The sequence below is a fragment of the Aquarana catesbeiana genome, linkage group LG03, assembly GCF_042186555.1.
Source record: "Aquarana catesbeiana isolate 2022-GZ linkage group LG03, ASM4218655v1, whole genome shotgun sequence".
NCBI lineage: Eukaryota > Metazoa > Chordata > Amphibia > Anura > Ranidae > Aquarana > Aquarana catesbeiana.
This window is the reverse complement of record NC_133326.1, coordinates 99,617,737-99,642,682: the sequence shown is the minus strand read 5'-3', so window position 1 is coordinate 99,642,682 and position 24,946 is coordinate 99,617,737. Positions and strand designations below refer to the sequence as shown.

General features: G+C 41.1%; 1 protein-coding gene across 2 annotated transcripts; it reads left to right on the top strand.

Annotated features, from left to right (window-relative positions):
* The first annotated feature begins 330 nt into the window (after positions 1–330).
* LOC141131512 (transient receptor potential cation channel subfamily M member 1-like) lies at positions 331–18,392 on the top strand. 2 transcript variants are annotated; one of them, XM_073618873.1, is made up of 6 exons: positions 331–463; positions 1,219–1,432; positions 3,682–3,806; positions 4,519–4,690; positions 8,144–8,318; positions 11,237–18,392. In XM_073618873.1, the coding sequence occupies exons 1-6, from the start codon at positions 461–463 to the stop codon at positions 11,373–11,375; spliced, it is 828 nt and encodes a 275-aa protein (XP_073474974.1). In that variant the 5' UTR covers positions 331–460; the 3' UTR covers positions 11,376–18,392. The 2 variants fall into 2 exon arrangements, with proteins under 2 accessions (XP_073474974.1, XP_073474975.1); XM_073618874.1 differs by having other exon boundaries at positions 8,144–11,363.
* The last annotated feature ends 6,554 nt before the right edge of the window (positions 18,393–24,946 follow it).

Below are 24,946 nucleotides of genomic sequence, written 5' to 3'. Positions count from 1 at the left end.
CATGACTGCGTAATTGTCATTCAAAGTGTGACAGCGCTGAAAGCTGAAAAATGCCCTAGGCAAGAAGGGGGTGTAAATGCCTTGTATTGAGGTAGTTAAACAACAAATATTTAGCTAAATTGAGGTAGTTTAACTATTATGTTAATAATTTAGCACTTGTTTTAGGCAAGAATTTATGAGTCATAGTTACCTAAGCTTGTTATATATAAAAATGTGTAACTACACATGTGATTCAGTGCTCATATATTGCTGTTGTAATATTTTCAGATGTTACTGTGGTCAGCTTATTACTCAGCATATCCCAGTTCCTCAAAATGCCATAGCTAACAAGAATGGAGAGGACAACAAGCAGTTGGAAGCTGTGCCTGACAAGTGGTCTATTAGTAAGCACACACAGCTGAACCCCACAGATGCTTATGGAATCTTAGAGTTTCAAGGAGGTGGACACTCCAACAAAGCCATGGTAAGTTTTTTATGGAAATGCTATGCTTTGAAGTATAATGGGGCCTCATATAATAAGCTCTATGAAACTGGAAATGTATGTGTTTTCGCTGAAACTTTGAGAAATTAGGCCCTTATGTTTTCGTTTTTTTAGCAAAACTGAAAATAGATCTAAATGTTCAGTTGATTTCCATAAATTTACAGTTATTATAAAGTCGATGAGAGATAATCCCAGGTAGCCAACACATATAAAATAAATTTGAGTTAGTGGCTGTAATTTCTGAGCTTTTGCTGTTTTTTATAACAGCAAAACATATTATCTAACTCATTATCAGTGCTATTTGGCCTTTAAAATGGCTTGACCAGCCCAAGAATTTTATTCCCTTTAGGCTACGAGTTTTGTCCAATGGCTGGCTCCATCCCCCCTTTTTGCTTTTAATGCACTGTCCCAAGACAGTGACAATTTAATATTTTTGGGTTTAAACCTATCATTAAGCTGGTACCTGAAACTTTCTATTTCTTGTTCATATATATATAATGTAGATTAACAGCCAAAGGGTGGAAGTTGAGAGTGTTGTTACATTTTCGGTGCAGTTTTTTTTGTAATACAAGCACAAATATTTATTAACAAAATACTAACTGACACTGTCCTAAAAAAAAACAATAGATTTACAAAATCCACTTTGCAATGTAAACAACCCATACCTCTTTATTAAGTCAGCCCCATTTTCTAATCTTTATTCTTGACTGATGAGTGATCAATTTGTTCTTTTGCAGTACATCCGTGTATCTTATGATTCAAAGCCTGATTCTCTGCTTCACCTCATGGTAAAGGAGTGGCAGTTGGAACTTCCTAAGTTATTAATCTCTGTACATGGAGGACTCCAGAATTTTGAAATGCAACCTAAGCTAAAGCAAGTGTTTGGGAAAGGACTAATCAAAGCTGCTATGACTACCGGGGCCTGGATATTCACAGGGGGTGTCAGTACAGGTGAGATCTCTTATACTTCACACGACTGATTCAGTGATCACATAAACAGTGACAAATAAATTTTAAATCCTAACTCCCCCCATTAGAACAATCATTAGACAAACTATAGCAATGAAGGAAATAATAACATGGTCCTGTTCAAAAGTTTACCTACCCTTAGCTCTTAGGTTGGGTTCACATATATGTGATGCGGGAACCAGTGTGATTCCAGTGTGGGTTCGCGCATCACATGTCTCTCACAGGCAGTCCTATGCGAACCGCTGCGGGTGTCAATACAAAGTTAATGACACCATCAGATCAGTTCACAGATCGCAGTACGAACTGTGAAATGGTGCAAGAATTGGATTGCATAGGTGTGAACACCCATGCGATCCGATTCCAGTGCGGACCAGAAAAAGGGTCCTGCACCATTTTGGTCAGAATGCGATGAGAATTCGGGCATACAATCTGTATGGCTGAATTTGCAATTCAGCCATACAGATTGTATGCCCGATTTCTCATCGCATTGGGACCAAAATGATGTCAGCAATGCAGTGCAAATCACATGCAATGTCTGACATCGCAATAGTGTGAACCCAGCCTTAAATGGATGTATTTCCCCTTTTTGCATCAATCACTTCCAGTCTTTTGTGATAGTTGTTAATGAGGCCTTTTATATATGCAGAAAAGTTGCCCATTCCTCTTGGAAAAAAGCTTCCAGGTCCTGTAAATTTTTTGTTTGCCTAGTATGAAATGCATATTTGAGATCTCCCCAAAGTGGTTCAATGATGTTGAGGTCAGGAGATCGTAATGGCCACTTCAGAATCTTCACTTTTTTGTTGTAGCCACTGAAGGGTCTACTTGGCCTTATGTTTCCAATTATTTTGATGTTGGAAAGTTTAAGTGTGCCCCATACATAGTTAAATATGCTACATTAATTTTGCCATACATTTTAACTAAATTTGTCAAAAATAACAGAGCTCCACCTCCATGCTTCACAGTAAGGATTGGTGTGCTTCTCTTTATAAGCCTTCTTGACTCCTGTTCAAGCATAGCATCTATAGTTGTGACCATAGTTCAATTTTGGTCTCATCACTCCAATTTATTTTGTTGTTTTTGAAGCTTCTCTATGTGCTGATGGGTTTCTTGTAAACAGACAGGAATTCTGGAATATATGATGTTTATTCCATATAATAGTATTACTTTTACATGCAGTGACTCATTTTTTCATGAACATTTCATATAACAATGAACACTCTTACATTATTTTTTTTTGTTTTCACAAATCAATTAGTCTCTGCCTTTGCCGAAGAGCTTAGAGAATTCGTTAAATCTTTCTGGAACCCTGATAATTTGGACACTATCTTTGAAGCAAAGTTCCACTTTTCCACCTCCTCCTCCCCTCCACTTTCACCTTTGGACACTTTTTTTGTTGGGAGGGGCAGCAGGTACCTGGTTTTGACAGGTACCTGCTCCTGGGAAATTTGAGCAGACGTTTGCCCACCTCTTCCTTTGCCTGCAGCCTTCTGGGACATAGTGCCCAGAAGGCTGCGGGATCCTTCAGAAAGTGCAGCATGGCTCACGCATGTGAAGTGGGAAGCCGGCTGTGAAGCTGCAAGGAGTCACAGCCATATTCCCAGACGAAGGCTGCTTTCACACTGAGGCGTTTTACAGGCACTATGGCGCTAAAAATAGCGCCTGCATAGTGCCTGTAAAGAGCCTCTCTCACTCCAATGTGAAAGCCCGAGTGCTTTCACAGTGGTGCACTGGCAGGATGCCAAAAAAAGTCCTGCAAGCCGCATCTTTGGGGCGCTGTAGGAGCGGTGCATACACCGCTCCTACAGTACCCCTGGCCATTGAAATCAATGGGCAGCGCCGCCGAAGAGCCAACAAAGCTCCGCTGCAGTGGGGCTTTGCGGGCGCGTTTAATAATTTTTCATCCGTTAGTAGGGGTTAAAAGCTCCCCGCTAGTGGGCCAAAAAATAGCGGCGCTTTACCGCTGACACTCCCAACGCCCCAGTGTGAAAGTAGCCGAAAGATGGGGACCTGAAGACCGGTGAAGAACCGGCTTGGTTGAGGACGGTGCTGGATCCCTGGAAAGGTAAGCATTCTTTTATTAAAAGTCAACAGCTACAGTATTTGTAGCTGCTGGCTTTCTTTTGTTCTAGGGTGAAGATCCTTGTTTATTGTAGCAAATAAATAATTAGCATGTGACTTGTATTCTGATCTTAGTTCGCACATGATCCTTACTGTACTTTGCATTGTTTCAGGTGTCATTCGCCATGTGGGGGATGCTTTGAAAGATCACTCTTCCAAGTCCAGAGGACGAATATGTGCCATAGGTATTGCCCCTTGGGGCATTGTAGAAAACAAAGAAGATCTCATAGGAAAAGATGTAAGATGTTTAATGCCAATTAATCAATTAGAATGGTTACAAGATTTATGTTGTTTATAAAGTGGGATATTAACAAACAATTGTATATTTGTTTCCAGTGTCACTGCTGTTTGATTGATCTAGGAGTTACATTTTTTGTGCTCTTATTTTTTATTGAACAAATTTGGTTTTATATTGCTGAAAATCCTGATTGGCTTTTCTGACTTGCTATACAGGTTAAAACTCCTAAGAATTTAGATTAGGTTCGCATTGTAGATTATTTACAGCAAACGCAAACTGAAACACCAATCAGATTACTATTTAAACAGAAAATGTGAATGTGATTGGTGATACAGAAGCCAAACAGGTAAGGAACTGTATAGTACATGTTACTGACCTTTTTTGGGGCTTTTTTTGTTTATTCAGCCAGGGATTACACAGAATTCAGATTAAGGTAAACTCAGTTTCGCATATAAATACAGTTGCTGTGTTTATTGGATAGCATTAGTAGCTCACTGGATGCTTTTGCATATTTCCTGAAATTTCATTTTAACAGTTAAACTACCCTTGCAGGCTGCCATTGTTGAAAACAGTCAGTTATGGCAATAACAATTGTTATTCTTTATTGAATTGAGCCTTATTTATTTTTCATATTTAATTATGACTGTCTTGCGTAAAAAAATGTAAAAACAAATTAAGCTTATAACTGGATTTATGTGTGTTTAATTACCAGGTAAATAAACCTTATCAAACAATGTCGAATCCCCTAAGTAAACTCTCCGTCCTGAACAACACTCATACTCATTTCATCCTTGCGGATAATGGCACACTTGGAAAATATGGAGCAGAAGTCAAGTTACGACGTCAGCTAGAGAAGCACATATCTCTTCAGAAAATTAACACTAGTAAGTGCTCATCAAAATCTCCACATATTGATTTGCTTGCATGTTTTTTATTTGTATCTAACATACTGTTGAATGCAGTTAAGGGTGGCACACTCATTTATCCTTTATAAGTTGCTCTTTATTCAATTATGCTCAGTAGGTACTTTAGTACAGATATAGAGGTATAAAGAGTCAGTAACATTACCCACATATACTGTGCTATTCAAATGATGATCTGTTGGGCCTGATACCACTACACCACCAGCCTGAACCGTTGGCAAAAACAGGATGGATACATGGATTGATGCTGTGTGTGCTCCTACGATATGCATGTGCCAAAAAAAGAACCAGATTTTTTTTTCCTATCAAGCTGAATTTTTTTAATTGCCATTTGTTTACTCTCCCACTCAGAAACTACCTATACTTTAGAGACTGAGATGTGAAAGAACTCAGAGAGCTTATTGGTTTCCAGTACATTGTAACTGCAAGCACCTGGCAAGATCAATCAGTGCAAATTCATGGTTGCGTCCAACATCCATCTTCCCCATTCTAATGTTTAGTTGATCAACAGCTGAACTTCTTGACCATTTCTGCATGTACTGAGCTGGGGCTACATGATTCATCATTTGGCTAGTTGTGTTAATGAGGAGGTGAACCCTATAAAGTGGTCACAGACTATACAGCGCGTCCTTTATAGCTATACATTTTGTAATGAAGAATTCCAAGTATGAATATCTTATACCTATTTACCTCAGTCCAGCTTGGACAAATGTAGCAAAGCATTCTCTGATTGGACTAGGTAGAGAGTGTGGCATTAGTGCCATCCTTCCCCCCTTTTTCCAATCAGAGAATGCTTTGTATTCATTCATAAAATGCAAAGTATTCTCTGAATGGTGCTGGTCAACCTCCTGTGTTAAGAATGTAGCAGGTCAGCCACTCAGAATGGGACCTGGAAGCTAGTGGAGATCACTGGATTAGCGCTGCCTACTTCAGTGATTTCCAGCTTCAAGGGGGACTGACTATGTATGGTATATGTATAGTTACATTAGTTCAAGATGAATACGTTGAACTATGTATAAAATATCCATACTTGGAATTCTTCTTTAGGCTTTCAGTTAATTGCTAGATATTTGGCTTGTTTTCATAAAACTCATGGCACTTTTGAAAATGCATGATTTGCGCAATTTTGTAAACTTTGGTATACAGTTTACGGTTTACAGGCATGAGACCTTGGGCTAATTGTTTAGTGCAGGGGTAGGCAACCTTAAAGTGGTGGAGATCTACCTGAACAACATGGGAGAAGTCAAAGATCCCCAGGCACAGTGTTGCCTCCTCACACCTGATTTAAACCTCTAATTGCCGTACTATCGTGCAGCAATCGTGTGCATTGCACGGCGATCATGGGTTTAAATCAGGTGGTGAGGAGGCAACATATCGCCTTCTCGGCACCTGTCAAACACACTCAGATAATTTTTTAGGAGAGCAGCAATGCCTGCTGCACTTGTGAATGAACCTTTACTGTTCTGAGCCCCCTATAGGGCTGCTTTCACACTGATGTGCTGTGGTTTACCTGTACCATGGGTGCAGTGCAGTGCATCTGAAACTTTCCTGGGTTAGTTGAGCTTTGCCAAAGACTTCTAATATACCCTACAGATGTGGTGCACTTTCTGAAAATGCACCAAAACTCCTGCATTCGTAAAGTGCACCAAACCCACAGGATATAGTAGAAGTCTATGGCTAAGTGCAGGAAACCTGCAGGTACACTGCACTGCACCCATGGTGTGGGGAAACAGCAGTGCATCAGTGTGTAAGCAGCCCTATAGTTATATGCACAGTGTATTGCTTCACACTGACCTGAAGATCTCTTCTTTCCTGCCACTGGCACCACTCTGGAGACCGCTAGCTGGGATAATATCACCTACGAATAAGCATCCAAATGATGTGAAACACGTTAGCAGTCTACCACCCTGTACGTCTCTGCAATTGACTGTATTGTTGGATTTTATTGAAATAAAGATGTCCTTATCCCAGAGTGCGGCTATCCAGGATTTCTTTCTACCTAGCTGGGATAAGAGGTGGAGTGCAGTTGGTCCCTCCGCATGGGACATGAGCCAGCACTAAAGAGGAGGCATCGGCTTATGCTGCTCTTGCTCCCTACTACAGCTCCAACTTTACAAGTAGTCCCTCTGCATTGCACCTGGTTTGATGCTCTAAGATGGTGGGTCAGCGAGCCCAGACCGTGATCTACCAGTCACTTGTCCGCGATCTACTGGTTGCTGACCCCCAGTTTAGTGGAACTCAAAGTTCACATTCTTATTCTTATAAGATATTCTTTTGTATTACTTAACCTATAGGAAATATATCACTGGCTACCACTAAAAGTTTACAATGGAGTAATACTACTGCCATTAGCTTAAAGCCCTTCTCTCTTGAAAAAACTTTTTTTCTTTTGTAGAGTGGGAAGGGCATAAACCATAGTCTGCTTTTTATTGCTAAGGGTTTGTTCACACCTGTAGCAGTCTATACTGCCCCAAAACAAAGCATTGCGGCATATGTAATACTCTGAATGGCTGAATAATATCTTTTAGGTGCGAGGCTGGGGAGGGGCGAGGGTAAAGCCATGGCTGAACCCCCTTCCACTGTGTAAATTAGACCTAAATGTGTAATTGGCAGGGAGATTTTCATTGCCTTTCAGTCCCAGCCATCACAAAGGAAATTAGGAGAATGGCAAAAGGTAGCAATATAAAACCCTACTAATCCTTCTCCACTTTACAAAAAACAAGTGCTAGCATTGCTACCTGTGTCCTTATTGGACAGAATAACCTTACTTCCTATCTCAATGACAGGAAGTTAGGAGAAACCCTTACAAAGGTGTCACAGAAAGGAATAACATTTAATTGTTTTTATTCTTAGTCAATGAGTTTCTATGTAATGTTTAAGCAATAGCTTCATCCTCATCATATGCTTCATCATCTTTTAGATTACTATTCTAAGTGTCAAAGTGTCAAGACATTTACGATTGTTAGAAATAGAAAGGTTGTGCATTTATTGAAGACACTGACAACGTGACACATGGGTTTCCCTTTGTCATCCTATGCCTGGGAATAAAAATGAGGCAGGGACAGCAAAGGGATGCTCAGCTGTCATCTCCTGCATCCGCATAACCCTCATCATTAAAAACTTTTCCTAAAAATGTATATATTGAATCTAATGTCCCTATTTGTTCGTTAGCATTATTCATGCATGCTAAGTAGAATTTGCTGTAATATATATGATCTTGTATAGTAAAATGTTATGTAGCGACCTATACCAACCAGTCAGAAATCATCTGTCATTGGTTTGTGTATTAAGAGACACTAAAAGCTCATTTCTGTTTCACTGGATATTGTGATTTTGTACTTCATAATCATAAATCAGCTTGTTTAGGTGCATTTGTCAATAGTGAAGATTGGATGTGTTATGTTGATATTATAGGATTAGGCCAAGGTGTGCCTGTTGTAGCGCTCATTGTAGAAGGTGGTCCAAATGTGATTTCCATTGTTCTGGAATGCCTACGAGAAGAACCTCCCATCCCTGTAGTAGTTTGTGACGGAAGTGGACGTGCCTCTGACATCCTCTCTTTTGCACACAAGTACTCAGAGGAAGCAGGGTAGGATTTCATGTTCTTTATCATTGTTTACATTATTCTTATGAAAAGCATAAAACGATTCAGTTCCATTTTAACTTCCAAGTTTTTGCTGCTGTGAAACGTGCACCTATGTTATAAGTGTCACATCCAAACAATATATAGATGGAAAAAATGACTTCCTGTGGGCTGTGCTACACAAGTAGTACGTAGTAGCAATCAGTTGCATTTCATTCTAGAAATTACATTGTGCCATCATATAACATTAATCACCAATTCATGCTGCTTTTGTAGCTCAGAAACAGGGAGCCATTTGTTCCATCTTTGTAAAGATCAGTGGCTAGTTAGATGAGTAATCACTAGCTTTTAGAAAGTGGTTGTAAGTCTTTACGTATATACCCAGTTAAGTGATTGGCCTCAAGTGATTCACAAAGGTAAAACAAATCCTCCTACGTATGTTGTACCTGTTTTCCCCTGCATCCAGTCAAAGTGCAAAATTTACACAAGATCTCTTAGCTCTGAAAAGCAGGGGGCAGAGAGCTGAAGTTACATCAGTGAGGAGAGCTCTGAGAGCTGATTGGAGGGAAGGGACAAACCCCTCTTCATACAGCACACAGGAACAGAGCTGAGGCTGTCAATCACATGCTGTGCCCTCCTCCTTTTCTCTTGGTGTCCAGAAAACTCATCAGCAGTGACTCATGCAGATGGCAGAGGAACAAGGCAGTGGACAGAAAAGAAGTGCAGTACACATTATAGAGGGATATGCTTTGTTCATATTTCATGTCTCAGGTTTACAACCACTTTGAGATAATAACATTGCCTGTGCACTTATGCATTATGTGGTTAAAATAACTCCAATTATTATTTTTTAATGTGTAGCTCTGCACTGTATTAGGAAAAAAAAGAGAAAAATAAAAAGCTTTCACTGAACAGCTTTCACACCTCCTCTTTGGCACTGTCCCCCAGAGACTAATCTTTTCAAGGTCAAGTGCCAGTGGTTTTCTGGGTTGAATGATGGTCAGTGTCATTCAACACATTTCCTGTGTGTCCAAGTTGTCATTGATACCTCTTGGAGGTACATCCCTACATCAGCCTGGGATCACACTGCAATACTGAGGAGAGCAGCACTGATGGTCAGCACTCTGCAGTATTGAAAACCACCAACTACCACCGGAGAAAGAAAATGATTAAAGACCAGGGACATTTTGTGATCTGCCAGAAGGCTCCTAAATATAAGTCATGTCTAAGGGGAATTTAAAAACAACATTCTGAGTGGATATGAGAAGGAAACGTTCTTTCTTTTTATTTACTGGAGTTCTGCTTTGGAAAGCCTGTTTCTAGCTGCTTGCTATAAGATATTGTACAGAGCTGCTCTTTGCTCCATATATTAAATAAGCCAAACATTGTTGTGTTGTGAATGTATCTTGAAGCCTAATGTATTTTTTAAGTTGTAGATAGCTTGTGGCAAAATTCATATTTATGTAATTTTCTGTTTGTGACCTTACTGGATAGACTTTTCCTCCTTAAATATAATATTGGCGCACAAATGTATTTTTCACATGAAATGCCACTTTTACCAGACAGCTTGGTCATGTAAATGTGGGGGAAAATATTAATAATGGCCTTTGGAATAGATTATTATTATACAGGATTTATATAGCGCCAACAGTTTGCACAGCGCTTTACAACATAAGGGCAAACAGGACAGTTATAATACAATTCAATACAGGAGCAATCAGAAGACCCTGCTCATTAGAGCTTACAATCTAAAATATTCAAATTAGATAAGATACTTTCAGTAAATCCAGTTGACCCATCAGATAAAACATTTGGCGGATAGTTATTTGGTGAATTAGAAAATAAGACATAGTGGTAAGAATGCTGCATGAATTATGCTTTAGGGCTCATGGACACGACCACAAAAAGTGTTTGTGTCACTACTGTTTTTTATTTTAACAGACCTCCACATAGTTCTATTGTTTTATATGGACCCATGCACACAGTACATAAAGATCAGTAAACTTGCAATGCATTCAAATCTGTGTAATCACAAAGAAAAGGTCAGTGATTTATTCATGTACACATATAAATGTATGTTATTGGTCTAAACATTGTATAGACATTATACACATGTAAAAGCAAGCACTTACAGACCATTTCATGCATTTTTTTTTACACAGGATCTATCTGACAGCAAGATCATGTGTAGATGATCAGCAATTTCATTCCAGCTATGTGCATGTGCCCCAAATGATCCACTCATAGTCTTTTTCTAACAAAACATGTACAATTTGAAGAGCAGTGTAAGGACCCTTTCACACGGAACAGACTCCGTCCAGCAGATCCGCCTGCTCAGCGGGGATCTCTCCACTGATGCTGAGCAGGCAGATGACAGGTCCGTGTCCGCTTTGCTATGCAGAGTGGACAGACACAGCCCACTCTCCTCTATGGAGCAGTCAGATGGAAACGGACCGCCTGTTTATTTCTATCTGACTGTCATCCAATCTGGTCCGTCGGACGGATGGCGCACGTATCCCCATCCATCTTTTTTTGGTGGTCTGGATCAGATCAGATGCTGGCGGGAGAGCAATGGATGGTCCCGATCGGGTCCGTCTGAAAAACGGACAGGCAGGCCCGATCGGAACATTCATGTGAAAAGGGTCTATTTGCATTTTTTTTACTTTATTTTACATTTCTGGCAGCCCTGCTCCAAAAAAAGTAAAAGAAAGAACCTCCTTTCCTGCACTGTCTCCTGAAACTTTACCACTCCATGTGTGAAGGTGGTGCCTCCAAGAGGTAGTTGGGAAGACTTGGGTGCAGGAGAAGAGGCCAGATTTTGCTTTAATGTATGCATGGCAGGCTCACAGAATGGCTTGCACTTATGAATATAAAATTATGAGATGTTTATTGCTCTGGCTACTTTCTTTGATGTGTATTTGTAGGATAATCAGTGAATCCCTTCGTGATCAACTTCTTGTTACCGTTCAGAAAACATTTAACTACAGTCGGAACCAGGCTCACCAGCTCTTTGTTGTCCTTATGGAATGTATGAAGAAAAAGGAACTGGTAAGAAAAATATAAAAATCGTATGGTAAATCTAACAGGGTACAGAACCGGCTACACATTGTTCCTAAATTTGCTAGGAATACATGCAGCATCTTTCTGCCAAGCAGTGTTTGGTGCCTGGCACACTGACATCAGAGAAGCACAAGCATTAGGTAAAGTGACAGCAATCACACTGCGAAATGCACTTAAATAGACACTGTCACATTGCTCATTCAGGTCACAGTGAAAATTTCTTCACAAGCGGCTACTTAACCCACTGATACTCACCTTGCCAGTACTTCCCTACTGCTCCTTCCTCAAAAATAATTAAAATCATTGGATCACCAGAACAGCTAGGCAACTAGTATTTTCCAAAGAAGTGTTTGGTAATGACAATCTCCATACTTCATCAGTACAGATTAATAACTGATTATTACAGAGGAACTTCAAAATGCTTTAGTTTCCCCCCCCCCTTCTTCCAGAACTGTCATCCATATTCTTCTTGCATGTGCACACCCGGCCTTTGGGTCCCAGCAGAGCCCTGTGACACATCTGCATTCACGTGCAGTAATTTACAGGGCATGAACAGATATGGCAAGGTCTATACCCACTTCATCTTTAAGCATGTGTGGGAACCTCACATGTACACAGATGTGCCTCAGGGCTCTGGGACCCAAAGCCCTGCAGCACATTCTTGTCTACACAAAGACTCTATAATTTAAAAATATTGTGTTCGATCAGGTCAGTGATATATATTTAGAGGATGTAGAAAACTTTATTGCAGATCCTCACTTCTTTTCTGCACATACTAAGATGGAAATTGTCAAACGTTTTACAGATCACAAATCCTTCAACCTATATCAGCCTTTCTCAATTTTTTACCCCCAGGGAACCTTTGAAATCATTTTCAGGTCTAAGAGAGCCCTTGTTAAAACCAATTTATTGGGGGTTAGTGAGGAAAAATGCACCTGAGATTGGTAGTCAGGGAAGAGTGCCCTCTTACAATGGTGGTTAGAATACAACCCTTACAGACAGCTAAAAAGATCATTGGTGTCATGCTGCTGGCTATTTCAAGTGGCATTGGCCTGGGACTAGGCAGGCACCATCAATCAGGGCGGTCAATCAGACATAACTCAAAGAACCTCCTTACAACATCTAAAGAAACCCTAGGGTTCCAGGAAACCCTGATTGAGAATGGCTGTCCTAAATCTTACCCTTAATCTTAAACCTATCCCTAACCCCTTAGACTCCATTCACATTTCTTGTTTCCTGAATGTGTGACAAACCACATAATAAATGTGAGCTTTGCCACATGTTTTGCTGCACAGCAAACACGCTACAAATATGTCCAAATGCACATTAGCCACTAGCTTCCAAAGCCAATTCTGACAAATCTTTCATACATGTAAAAATCTGATTTTTTGCTAGAAAATAACTTAGAAGTTAGAACCCCTTTAAGCAGAAGCCCTAGAGAATAAAATGGTGAGTGCTGCAGTTAATAATGTCACACGGTAGTTTGAAAAAAATACACTTTAATGAATTCTAGTGTACACAAACACAAAATAACACCCAATTTTTGGTAAAATATAAAAGATGATGTTACTCCAAGTGAATATATACCAAACATGTCACACAATACAATTTCACACGTCTGTGGAATGACGACAGCCTATGGTACTTTAAATTATTTATAGGCAAAGCTTTAAAAGTCTTTACAGGTTACCAGTTTACAGTTAGACAGGAGTTCTGACCTTAGAAATATTGTTCTCACTCTGACGTTCGCGGTGATACCTTACATACCACCCATAAAAGTAATCCAGTGGCTGCATAGCTACTCGGACTACTTCAACTAAAAAATTAATCGACTGCTTGAAAAAATGACATCCACTTCAATACCGGGCCATATATATACGTTTGTAGGTGTTGAAGTGGTTAAAAACATGTGACACTACACGCCCAAATATATTCTGGAGCTTCTTTGGCACGTTTGTTGCCCATAGGGCCATTCAAGTGGATGGACTGCCCTATGTGCGACACGCAAAGAAGCGCAAAGAAAAGCACAGTCAGGAGCTAGGGTTACCGCTAACCAAAGGTGTGAATGCAGCCTGAAACTAAAGACTAGCTACAGTCCTTTCACAGATGACATGCTTTTTATAGTTAATAAACAATGTACCTAAATAAACATAAGCTGTCATATCTGAACCCCAATATTTTTGGAACTAAGAAAACCAAATGCAGCTTATTGGCATTCCAGTGCCATTGCTGAGCTGTTTTAGATGAGTGCTAATAGAGAGATTTTTCTTTCACTATGTTGATGTGATCAGTTTATGTAAATAATGCAGCCACAGCATCCTTCTAAAGATGAGGGCATTTATCCAGAAATGAAGCTACCATTTCAGTAAACCTAATGCCTTGTACACGCAGCCGGACTTTTTGACCAAACTTGTCTGATGGAATGAATCCGTCGGACAATTTGACCGTGTGTGGGCTTCATCGGACCTGCAGCAGACCTTTTCTGTCGAAAATGTGACGGACCTTAGATTTAGAACATGTTTCAAATCTTTCCGATGGACTCGAGTCTGGTCAAAAAAGTCAGTTCGTCTGTATGCTAGTCTGACGAACGAAAACCGACGCTAGGGCAGCTATTGGCTACTGGCTATGAATTTCCTCATTCTAGTCTGGTCGTACGTCATCACGGTTGAATCCGTCAGACTTTGGTGTGATTGTGTGTAGACAAGTCCGATTTGACGGAAGTCCATTGAAAAGTCAGTCGCAAGTCCGTCGAAAAGTCTGACGTGATTCAGTCCATTGAAAGTCCAGTCATGTGTACACAGCATTAGACCTAGGAAACCACAAAATTTAGCAGTTAACAAAATTATGGCTGAATGCATATTGATGCAGAAAAGTTATTTTAGAAGGATTAAATCAGATTAAGATTTACTAAGTAAACAAACTGGGGTTGATTACTAAAACTGGAGAGTGCAAAATCTGGTGAAGCTGTGCCTAGTAGGCAATCAACTTCCAATTTCAGCTTGTTCAATTAAGCTTTGGAAAAAAAAACCTTTTAGTAAATCAACCCCACTGTGTTGTGCTGCCTTAATGTGTTAAATAAATAGATCATATTAGTTTAAGATCAAATTATCATGCCATAAATACTAGTCACAAAAAACAATAATAGTACATATGTGAATCAAATATTTAATGAAACACAAAATCCAACAAATGTAGATAAAGTCCTACAGATGAATAAATAATCACACAAAATAATGCCCCATAGATGTGCACTCATGTAGGTCTTCTGTGTGTAATAGTAAGTCCAGTGTGCCTCCACCAAAGAAGTAATAAGGACGCTTACTGGACTCCTAGACCCCGATACCATGGGGGTCTAAGCAAGCTCACCATTCAATAGCCAACTCCAGGTGGACAAATGTGACCTTCTATGCACTCAGCATTTCCTCAGACAGTGGTTTCCAGCATCAACAAAATTGGCAGCACTCAGTGAAAGCACATGAAAAACTCTATAGTGTAGCAAAATTTTACCTCTTTAATTTTAAAAGCAGGGTAAAACTACTCACAAGACAGTGGGGTATACAGGTTTCAAACAAAAGGTCACTCGCTCCAGCAGATGTGATGACATCCCCACTAGGCTCCGCCTTACGTGCATTTCGTCCTAATAGATGTCTTCTAGGGGCATCATTTTTTTTAACACATTGAGGCAGTGCAACACAGTTTGTTTTACATTTTAAGCCTTTGCACTTGTATGGGTGTTGGTGACCACTACTGTCTCTTTTTACGTAATTGAGGGTTGTTTGTTTGTATTTTTTGCTCTTTAGCTCTGTTTTTAATTTTTTATTAAGATTTACTAAGATCAACTGGTTTTAGGCCTTTCAGCTTAGAAGATATACCCTAAAAACTTCAACAGAGTTCCTACCCTCAGCAGCAGCTCTCTAGACACTTTTGCTGATATGACAGGACTTAATCTTTATCACAGGAGCAGCTGGGGCTCGTGCACACTGCAGCTCAAATGAGCTCAAAGAAGTGGCTCCTACAGGGTTTTGAGCTCTTATTTTTTCTGCCTGGAAAATCCCCTCAATGTTATCCAAGGTGTCCATGCACACTATGGGGGTTATTTATGAAAGGCAAATCCACTTTGTACTGCAGGTGCACTTGAAAGTGCACTTGGAAGTGCAGTCGCTCCAAATCTAAGGGGTAGATCTTAAATGAATGGAAGCTCTGCTGATTTTCTGATTTTGTCATCCAATCCTCCTCGGATCTACAGCGACTTTACTTCCAAGTGCACTTGCAGTGCAAAGTGGATTTTCCTTTAGTAAATAACCCTCTATGGTTTTTTTCAGGTTTTTTCAGGCATATGCTTCTACAGGCAGAACCCCCCCCCCCCCCCCCACCAAGCACACGTCTTTGAGAGGAGCTAGTGCCCCACAGAGCTAAAAAAAAAGCTCAAAAGAGCTCAAAAAAGCTCAAAGAAGCAAAAAAGTTTGGTCCAGCTTTTTGTTTTGTTTATACAGTGGTTAAGAAAATACTATCTAGGAGGGTTTGTGCGGGAAAAAAAATGCTTATGCTAAAAAAACCTCAAAGGAGCTCAAAAGGAGTTTGAAAAAGCTTGAAGAAGCTCAATAAAAACATGCACAGGAGCACAAAAAAGCACAAGATTCTTCAAGCTGGAATAGAAGTTAAAATGCCTGTAAAAGCAACTTTTTTTTGAGCTGCAGTGTGCATGAGCCCTAAGAGCTAGTTCATATATAGTACGGTGACTGAAATTTTTCCACACTGAAAGAACACCAATCACCGCTAAGACACACAGAAAACAATTGTGTGTCCTTTTGGTTCACTGCAGCTGGAATGGACAGCTGCCACACATAACCTCTTCGCGCCAACTGCCTCCCATCCCTTTAAGAGTTCTGAACGCCAGGAGGCGAGGCGGGCATTCGGGTCATGTGACCACTGTGATTGGCTGTCACAGAGGTTACATGATCGCAAAGCTCCTGATTGCAGGTAGGCATTGAGGGTCTACTGAACCCTACCTTCTACCATACTAGGAGCTTGCAGGGAGTGCGCTCTCAGCATGATAAGTTGTCTTAACAGGGTCACATATATGTGGCCAATCAGCATTAAGGCCCACCTGCTGAGCGGCCGCATATATGCGTAGGGCTGGCGCCAAGAGGTTGAACCGATGCGGTTCAGTGTGCGGCAGCTCTTGGGACAGTGGGCCCTAACAAGCTCCTATGTAAAATGATACTTTCAGTTAAAGCGGGGGTCCACCTATCTATCGTTTTTTTTTTTTTGGAGTTCATTCACAAACTTTTCTTCTCATGATTATCTACTCACATGTTCTGTGTAATAAGTCTGCCTGTGTCCGATTTCGTTGTAAAGAATAACTTATAAAATTCACTGAAGGCGGTTTCCATCTTCATTGTGGGCATTTGAAGCCCACAAGCATGTATTTCCTGGATGCTGTGAATGCTGTGCTCCCAGCATTCACAGAGATGATGTGATGACGCTGTTGCACAATGCATGCTGGGAAGCCTGAGACTAGCTCCCAGGGGACTGTGCGAGGTCTGGGAGAGGCTAGAAACACGCCTACTCCCATGGGAGGAAAACCAGGAAGTGCTAAGAAGATTAAAAAAAAAAAGGTAATTACGGCGATTTAAATTTTTTTACACAGCATGTCAGCATCTAGGCAAGGAAGAGAATGCATAGAGATAATGTTCAAAATTTGGGTGGAACCCCGCTTTAATGTCTACACCCAGCCTATGAAAATTTAATCATAAAATATGATGTAACATTATTGTTACATGCATTTACTTTGTTTCTTTTGAGAAGGAGAACCTTGATCTGAACATGGCATCAATACCATCAGTTAAAGCAACCTTACAAATAAATAAAAAAGTTGCTATTTATTAATGCTTATATTACTCTAATTAATGCTACTTAAAGAGGAACTGCAGTCTGCTCACATCATTTGTAATAAAAACATCTTTGCCATTCTGAAGCTTCCCTCCAACCTCTTTACATATTATTTTTTATATACTGAGACTCTGTACTTGCCAAATATGCTGCAGAAATCTCCCTCCGCTAAGTCTGGCTGCAGCCATTTTAACTGTGGGCAGCTGAAGCTGCTGCTTGTTTACTTCCTGGATTTACACAGACACACAGAGGCACACCTCCAGCTCTGCAGCTCTCATTGGCCCTCTTATGACTCATCCCTCCCTCCCTTCCTGGCCAACTCTCACGAGAGTGGGAGAGAGAGCTGTGCATGATGTCATAAGCCTAGGCTGATGACCAGACAAGAAACAGGAAGTGGGCTGTATAAGGTATTTACTGGTAGAAAAAAAATGTTTTACTATCCAAAGTTAAAACAACAAGGGCAGAAGATTTATTAGATGGAAAGTTGAAAAAATGACTGAAGTTCCACTTTAATTCATTCCTCCCCTTTCCTCTAAGCTATTATTTTTCTTTTACTTTTTTTTTTCTTTTGATTTTTTGCAATCATAAATTTAAGACTATTTCATTTGAATTCACCTTTATAAAAGATAAAAGCATGTGCACAAAACATGTAGATTGTAGTACATTTTCAGTTACTATATTGTTAAATACATACTAAGGTGTCTCACATATAGTATAAGGCAGTTACCAAATTCCCTACAGTTCTTCTGACCTACTTAGAGTTTTTAAAGTTGCATTTCAGTAAGTTGTTCATGGAGAAGAACTGTAATTATTATGGGCCTTCTCTCCATTATGGGGTTCATCTGAAGAATTCAAGCATATAAACTAAAGGACCAGTTTTGTGATTGTAAAATTGTTTAATTATAGCTATGTATGTATATAATATAACATATTTCTATATAAGGTGACTTGCATTTTGACGTTCCTTTTCTTACATTAACTACAATGGATCCACATAAGCTCGCTGCTTGCTAGAGCTTACAGACTAATGGTTGTGATTCAAATTAATATTTTGGCTGAAAACAACAAATGTTTATGTTGCCTTTTCCCCTAATAAAGATTCCTGTGTTCCTTTTGCCTCGTGTGTGACTGGTCACTGTGTCATATTCCTCATGCAATGTACCCTGCCATTCTTCACCCTTGTATACTGTCAGTGTCTGGCTGATCATGGGACCGCATCTAATGAGCACACAAATGTGGTAATATTTCATTTATAAAATCACTCACATAGAAAGTACAATGCAGTACTTGTGTGCATTTTCTGTGAAGGCCTGCTTTTATTTCTCTGACTAATTCTCGGGATTTTACGTATTTCCTGAGACAATATTCCATTAAAGGCATCTATGTGATAATCAGCTGACAGCATGAAAATCAAAGGAAATAGAAATCACAGGAAATGGAAAAATGGTAACTTGTATGGAAAATGTGCTTTTCCCTATAGCCCGTGCTACATTTATGTTTCTTAAAATATCTATTACACACATTTGAAGGGGTTTTCAGTATTGCCTTAAAGGAAAACCATATATTTTAGATACAATACATATGTGAATGAAAAAAAAAAAAAAAAAAGATATATATATATATATATATATATATATAAACATATATATAAACATACACACACTCACACATGTTTGGAGTATTCTTTTATGCTTATTATATATGCAGCATTTGCTTCCTGCAGTGCTACAAACTGATTGTAAATTTTTAGCACTTCTAATTTGTTTGTGCACAGATCACTGCTCACAGACTGTTATTTGATTTTTTTGGGACTTTTACATTTTATTTTTTTATTTTTTATTTTTTATTTTCTATTTCTTGTTTGGGTTTTTTATACACGGATACTTGTGTGTATTTGTATACACATATATACACTTGAGTGGATTTACATACATACACACATTTTTTTGGGGACTGAACCTCAGAGGAAATAGCACTTGTCTCTTCACTTTTGTCATTTCACTATTTGTGCGTTCACATTTATTATTTGTAGATATATATATATATTTCTGGACTCCATCTAGGTGGTGTTCAGAATTAGGCAGGCTGCAGTACTTTAGTCTCCTAAGCGCGGATACCTGTCTTTTAATCTTTTTACAAACTGACTGTGCTTCTTGGTACAGAGCTATTCTTTCTAGAATTTCCTGGCTCCTGTTTATAGAATGCTCCCGAAAGACCACTCATCTGTGTTTTTTTCATCCAACCTGTCTCATGGTACACAATTTTTACCTCAACGTGTTTCTTGCCTAAAATTTTGGCTTTAAAACATTTTTTTTTTTAACATAAAGTTTATTTATTTGTCCCAAACAAACAGAATAAAAACAAGTTACATTAGCTCAAGACAGATATTGTACAATGATCATCCATACCATGTCAAGTCAATAAGTACAGTGAAGATAATACAATTCAACCACACAATCAATGACGAGAGTCAATTTTTAAAACTTCAAATCAGAGTCGCAATGAAAGACCCCTTGGGGGGGGGGGGCAGGGGGGGGAGCCCGGAAGGGATCCCCCATTCCTAGTTATATACTAACTGTGTATCGGGCAGGCCGTATCCGGGGCAGAATTACATGAAGCAGGGATGAGTAGATAACCAAGAGTGTAAGATAGGGTACTTAATTCATCTATGGAATGGTCAGGTGTTTGGCCTCCGCCCAACCCGCCCAAATTCTATCAAATTTCTTCGGACAGTTTCTTCCCATATACGTTAGTTTATATAGGGGCAGAGCTGCATTGATAAGAGAGAGCCATAGTTGTTTAGTGGGTGGTTGAGGCTGGTTCCAGTTGAGGAGGATCGCCTTTCTGGCATACATCGCTGTGTAAAAAACAAATAATTTTTTCCCCTTGGGGGCCTCAAGAAAGTCACATATGCCCAACAGGAGAGGGATAGAACTATAGGGAACCCTGATTTTGCCCACCGAGTTAATATCATCCAGGATTGTCTTCCAAAATACTACTATCCTTAGGCATGACCACACAGTATGATAAAAATCTGCATAATCTGAGCCACACCTAGGACAAGTGGCTGTTCTATTTGCATAAATTTTGGCAAGGCGCGATGGGGAATAATAAGCCCGGTGCAAAAATTTCAACTGGGTAAATCTATCCCTAGAGGATATGGTCAGAGTTAGGTACTGCTGCACCCCCTCCTCCCAGTCCTCATCAGTCAGGTCAGGAATGTCACGCTGCCAGGTCAACATTAATTGTGAGACTCTAGACATGTCCAACAGGGCAAGTTTATTATATATGATCGAGAGCAGTCTAGTGCCTTCAGGTGCCCGGAGTTCAGTTTCCAAATCTGACATCTGCAAGATCACCGGACTGGGAAACTGAGAGTGAAAAGCATGTCTTATCTGGAGAAATCTAAAAAACATCTGGTTTGGGAGGCCTTTTCTACTCTTCAGATCATCGAATGTTATCAGTTGTCCCTGCGATACAATATCACTAAGGGTAACTATTCCATATCTAGCCCATATGATGGGATCTGGTATTGACTGAAAATGACTCAGCCGTGGGTTACCCCAAAGTGGTGTTACAGGGGACCACTCATTTTGTTTCCCTAGCTTCGTGTTCACCGCATCCAATACCTTAATGGTCGTTTTCATGGGCACAGACATCTTTGGATTGGAGCGGGGCCCCCTATGTATGAGATTTCGTAACTCCGAGTAGGAGCCAAGCAACGCGGCCTCCACCGCAGATGCTGGATTAGAGGGCTCCTCCGCCAACCACCACTTTAACATTACCAGGACTGCCGCCCAATAATATTTTAAGAAACATGGGAGTGCCAGGCCTCCCAATGTAACCGGTAGTTGTAAGATTGTTTTTGCAATTCTAGGGGCCATTCCATTCCATACAAAGGATATGACCAAACTGTCCAATTTGTTAAAAAAGGAAATAGGTATGGGCACAGGAGTTTGTCTGAATAGGAAGGTGAATTTGGGCAGGATGGACATCTTTCGCAGCCCACTGGACTAAGGGGAAGAGACTTCCATGAGGAAAATTGGTGGGACACCCGAGACATCACCGGGGCCAAATTCAGGCCAATGAATTGACGAAGGTCTCTATGTATCTCTACGCCGAGGTATCTGAACTGTGATACCCGGCGAAGCTGTGCGTCCAAATGCAAAGGAGCAACCCCAGAGTGCAGTGGGAACAATACTGATTTTCCCCAGTTAATACATATTCCGGAATAACGCCCATATCTATCTATAACCTGAAGTGCTTGTGTCAATGATTGCCCGTCATCTTTAAGGTATAACAAGGTGTCATCCGCATACAATGACACCTTTTCCTGTAGTGGGCCTATAGTTATACCCCGTATTTGTGAGGTAGACCTAATAAGGATAGCCATGGGATCTATTGCCAGCGCAAAGAGCCCCGGGGATAATGGGCATCCCTGTCTTGTTCCCCTACTAAGGGGAAAAGACGGAGAGAGGACCGCTCCAGTACGTACCCTGGCCGTCGGAGATCTGTACACTGCCTCAACCCAGGAGATGAAGACGGGACCAAATCCGAATGTGCGGAGGACCTCCCACAGATATTTCCATTCCACAGAATCGAAAGCTTTTTCTGCGTCTAGGGAGGCCACTACCGCTTGGTCAACGTCTCCAACCCCCGAGGGCAAGACCGCATACAGTCTCCGCAGGTTGATGTCTGTATCCTTTCCCGGCATGAACCCTGATTGATCTTCATGCACTAATGATAGTATTACCTCATTGAGACGTCTGGCGAGAATTTTGGTTAAAATCATTGTATTAGAGTTCAAGAGGGAAATGGGCCTATAGGACGAACATAATTGGGGATCTTTCCCTGGTTTGGGTACCACGACTATTATTGCTTGTGCCATAGAAGGGGGGAGGACTCCCTCCTTCAGTGTCTTAACAAACATATTGTGTATTCTTGGGGCCATTTCCTCAATATATTGCTGATAAAACTCAGGAGGGAATCCATCCGCCCCAGGAGTCTTACCAGATTGTAGAGAACCTAAAGCTATCTGAACCTCTTCTAATGTGATCGGGCTATCCAAGGACTGCTTGCCTCCGGGGTAAGAGTAGGAAATTCCACTTCATCTAAGAACCCAGATAGCTCTTCCTCAGAGTATCCTGCTCTCGACGACTACAGATTGGAGTAGAATTCCATAAAGCATGTGTTTATATCTGATGGGTCTGTCTTTACTGTGCCGTCTGTCGCCTCGATTCTCGCTATAGTGGGGGACGTGGATTGTTCTTTAGCAAGCCAGGCTAACAGTCTCCCCGTCTTCTCCCCCTGTTCAAAATTTTTTTGTGATTGAACCAACTGTCTTTTATTGACCTTGGCCACCCTAATAAGCAAAACCTTCCTGTAGGCTGCTTTCATATCTTGTCCTGTGAGAGGGTTAGCCGTAGGGGCAAAGTCAGACTCAAGAGCCTGAGCCCTGGCCTCCGCCTCCTCAAGTGTAATCTGGTTATTTTTACGCTCTGTAGCTATGGAAGACATATAACATCCTCTGATATAGGCCTTAAATGCGTCCCAGTCGTTACCCGGTGAAGTAGAGTTAGCATTTTTCAACCAGTATTGTCTAATCAAGGTGGCCATCTCAAACTCTATAGTCGGGTGATTTATCCAAAATCTAGATAGACGCCAGATTCTGTCAGTAGGGGGTGTCACAGTCTGTATAACACAGAACATTGGTGAATGGTCCGATATTCCTCTGGGGAGGATCTTGATCTCCCTAAGCTTAGGCAGAAGACTGCCACTGGCATAGATGAGATCAATGCGAGATAGCGTATTGTGTGAAAGGGAGCAGCATGTGTATGAGCGTTCATAAGGGTGCTTCCATCTCCACACATCCTCAAAACCAAAGATACCCGCACGTCTAGATAAGGAGGAGTCCGTGGCTGGGTCAGGGGTGAGTCTATCCAGGGACGGATCTGGCGCTATATTGAAATCCCCTGCCAGAAGAACATTATCTATAGGGTATTGAGCTAGGAGGGGGATAGGATTATGTAGAAGGGAAATGTCAGCCGGGGGTGGTAAGTAAATACCCACAACCACCATCTCCACCGTGTCAATAATTGCATGAATTAGTACGTATCTACCCCCAGGGTCCAGCTTAACATCCAGCAACTCGAATTGGAGGGACTTATGAGTCAAAATACTAACTCCACGGGAATATCCAGAGTGAGTGGCATGAAAATGCCGCCCCACCCAGGGGGGTTTGTGACTCATTATCTTACTCCCCACTAGATGCGTTTCTTGCAATATGCAGATCGCGGATCGCGGAGGCTCCGCAGGCCGCAAGGCGGCGGATTACGTCCGGTTTGTGGGGCCAGTCGAAGGTCACCGCGGTTCGATCGGTGTCCCCGCTTGTGTCCTCCGGGTCCCGTGGCTTCCCTGGAAGGCTCTGATGTGTGCACTGAGGTCTTCCTCCACCGATTGCGGTACTCGAGGCCGGGGATCGCGAGGACTCCGTAGGCCTCAAGATGGCGGAATGCCTCCGGGATGTGGAGCCGGCCGAGGGCCTATTACAGCTCTGTCAATCGGCCGGCCTCCACAATAACCCCGGTCTCTGCTGCAGTTGGCGCCCGGCAACACTTAGGGAGCAGTGTAGGGTAGAATAATGTGTTTTTAAGGCAGGATGGCTACGGATCTAGCCAGGATCGGCGGAGCTCCTCTGGAACACGTCTTGTTCCCTGCTACATCCGGATATGCCCCTCCGGCTTTAAAACATTTTTGTTCAGAATGTTTTCTTGCCCTTCTTTAGCACTGTCCTTTACAAAGACTTTCCCTTTTTCATGCTGCAACTTTTTTACCTCTGACCACTTAATGGAAACAGGTCACACGAGGCAGGATGGATGTGCCATGGACAAGTCCCTTTGCAATGAGACAAATCTTATTGCAAGGGTGTCTCTAGTGCAGTGGTCTCCAAACTGCAGTTTGCTTGCCTTTATCTGGACCTTGGGGCACTATTCCTCACACTGACACCAACAGAGGATCACTATTTCTCCCCCTGACACCAACAATGGGGCACTGTTCCTTCCACTAATACCAATGATAGGCCACTATTCCTCCAATCTATACCAATGATGGGGAACTATTCCTCCTCCTACTGACCACAGGCTCCATGTAATTTATTTGCGTCCACACACCACCAAGCCTGAGACATTGGAGTTGACTTGGTAAAACTTGAGAGTGCAAACTCTGGTGCAGCAGTGCATGGTAGCCAATTGGCTTCTAAGTTCAGCTTGTTCAATTAAGCTTTGACAAAAAAATGGAAGCTGGTTTCTTTCAGATTTTGTACCCTTCACTTTTAGTAAATTAACCCCACTGTCCACTTCCACTGATGCTGGGGTATTTTCTACTCCCACTGGCCACATTCGCCCCCCCCCCCCCCCCAGTCTAAAGGACAGCAAACTGAACCTTTGTTTAGAAAGGTTGGCTTTCCTGCGTTAGTATGTAAAATGATTACAATACATGATTTGCCTAATCACATGCACAGTGGCAGAATAAAATTAGTTTTTTCAACCAATATTGCACAAAGTAATTCCTCTTTAAGAAAACAAAAGTCATGAATACTTAAATAATGGGTTAGTGTTTGACCACTTTTTATTACTTTGTACATGTTGCTATAGAGACATCTGTAAAATGTAAATGTAAAATGC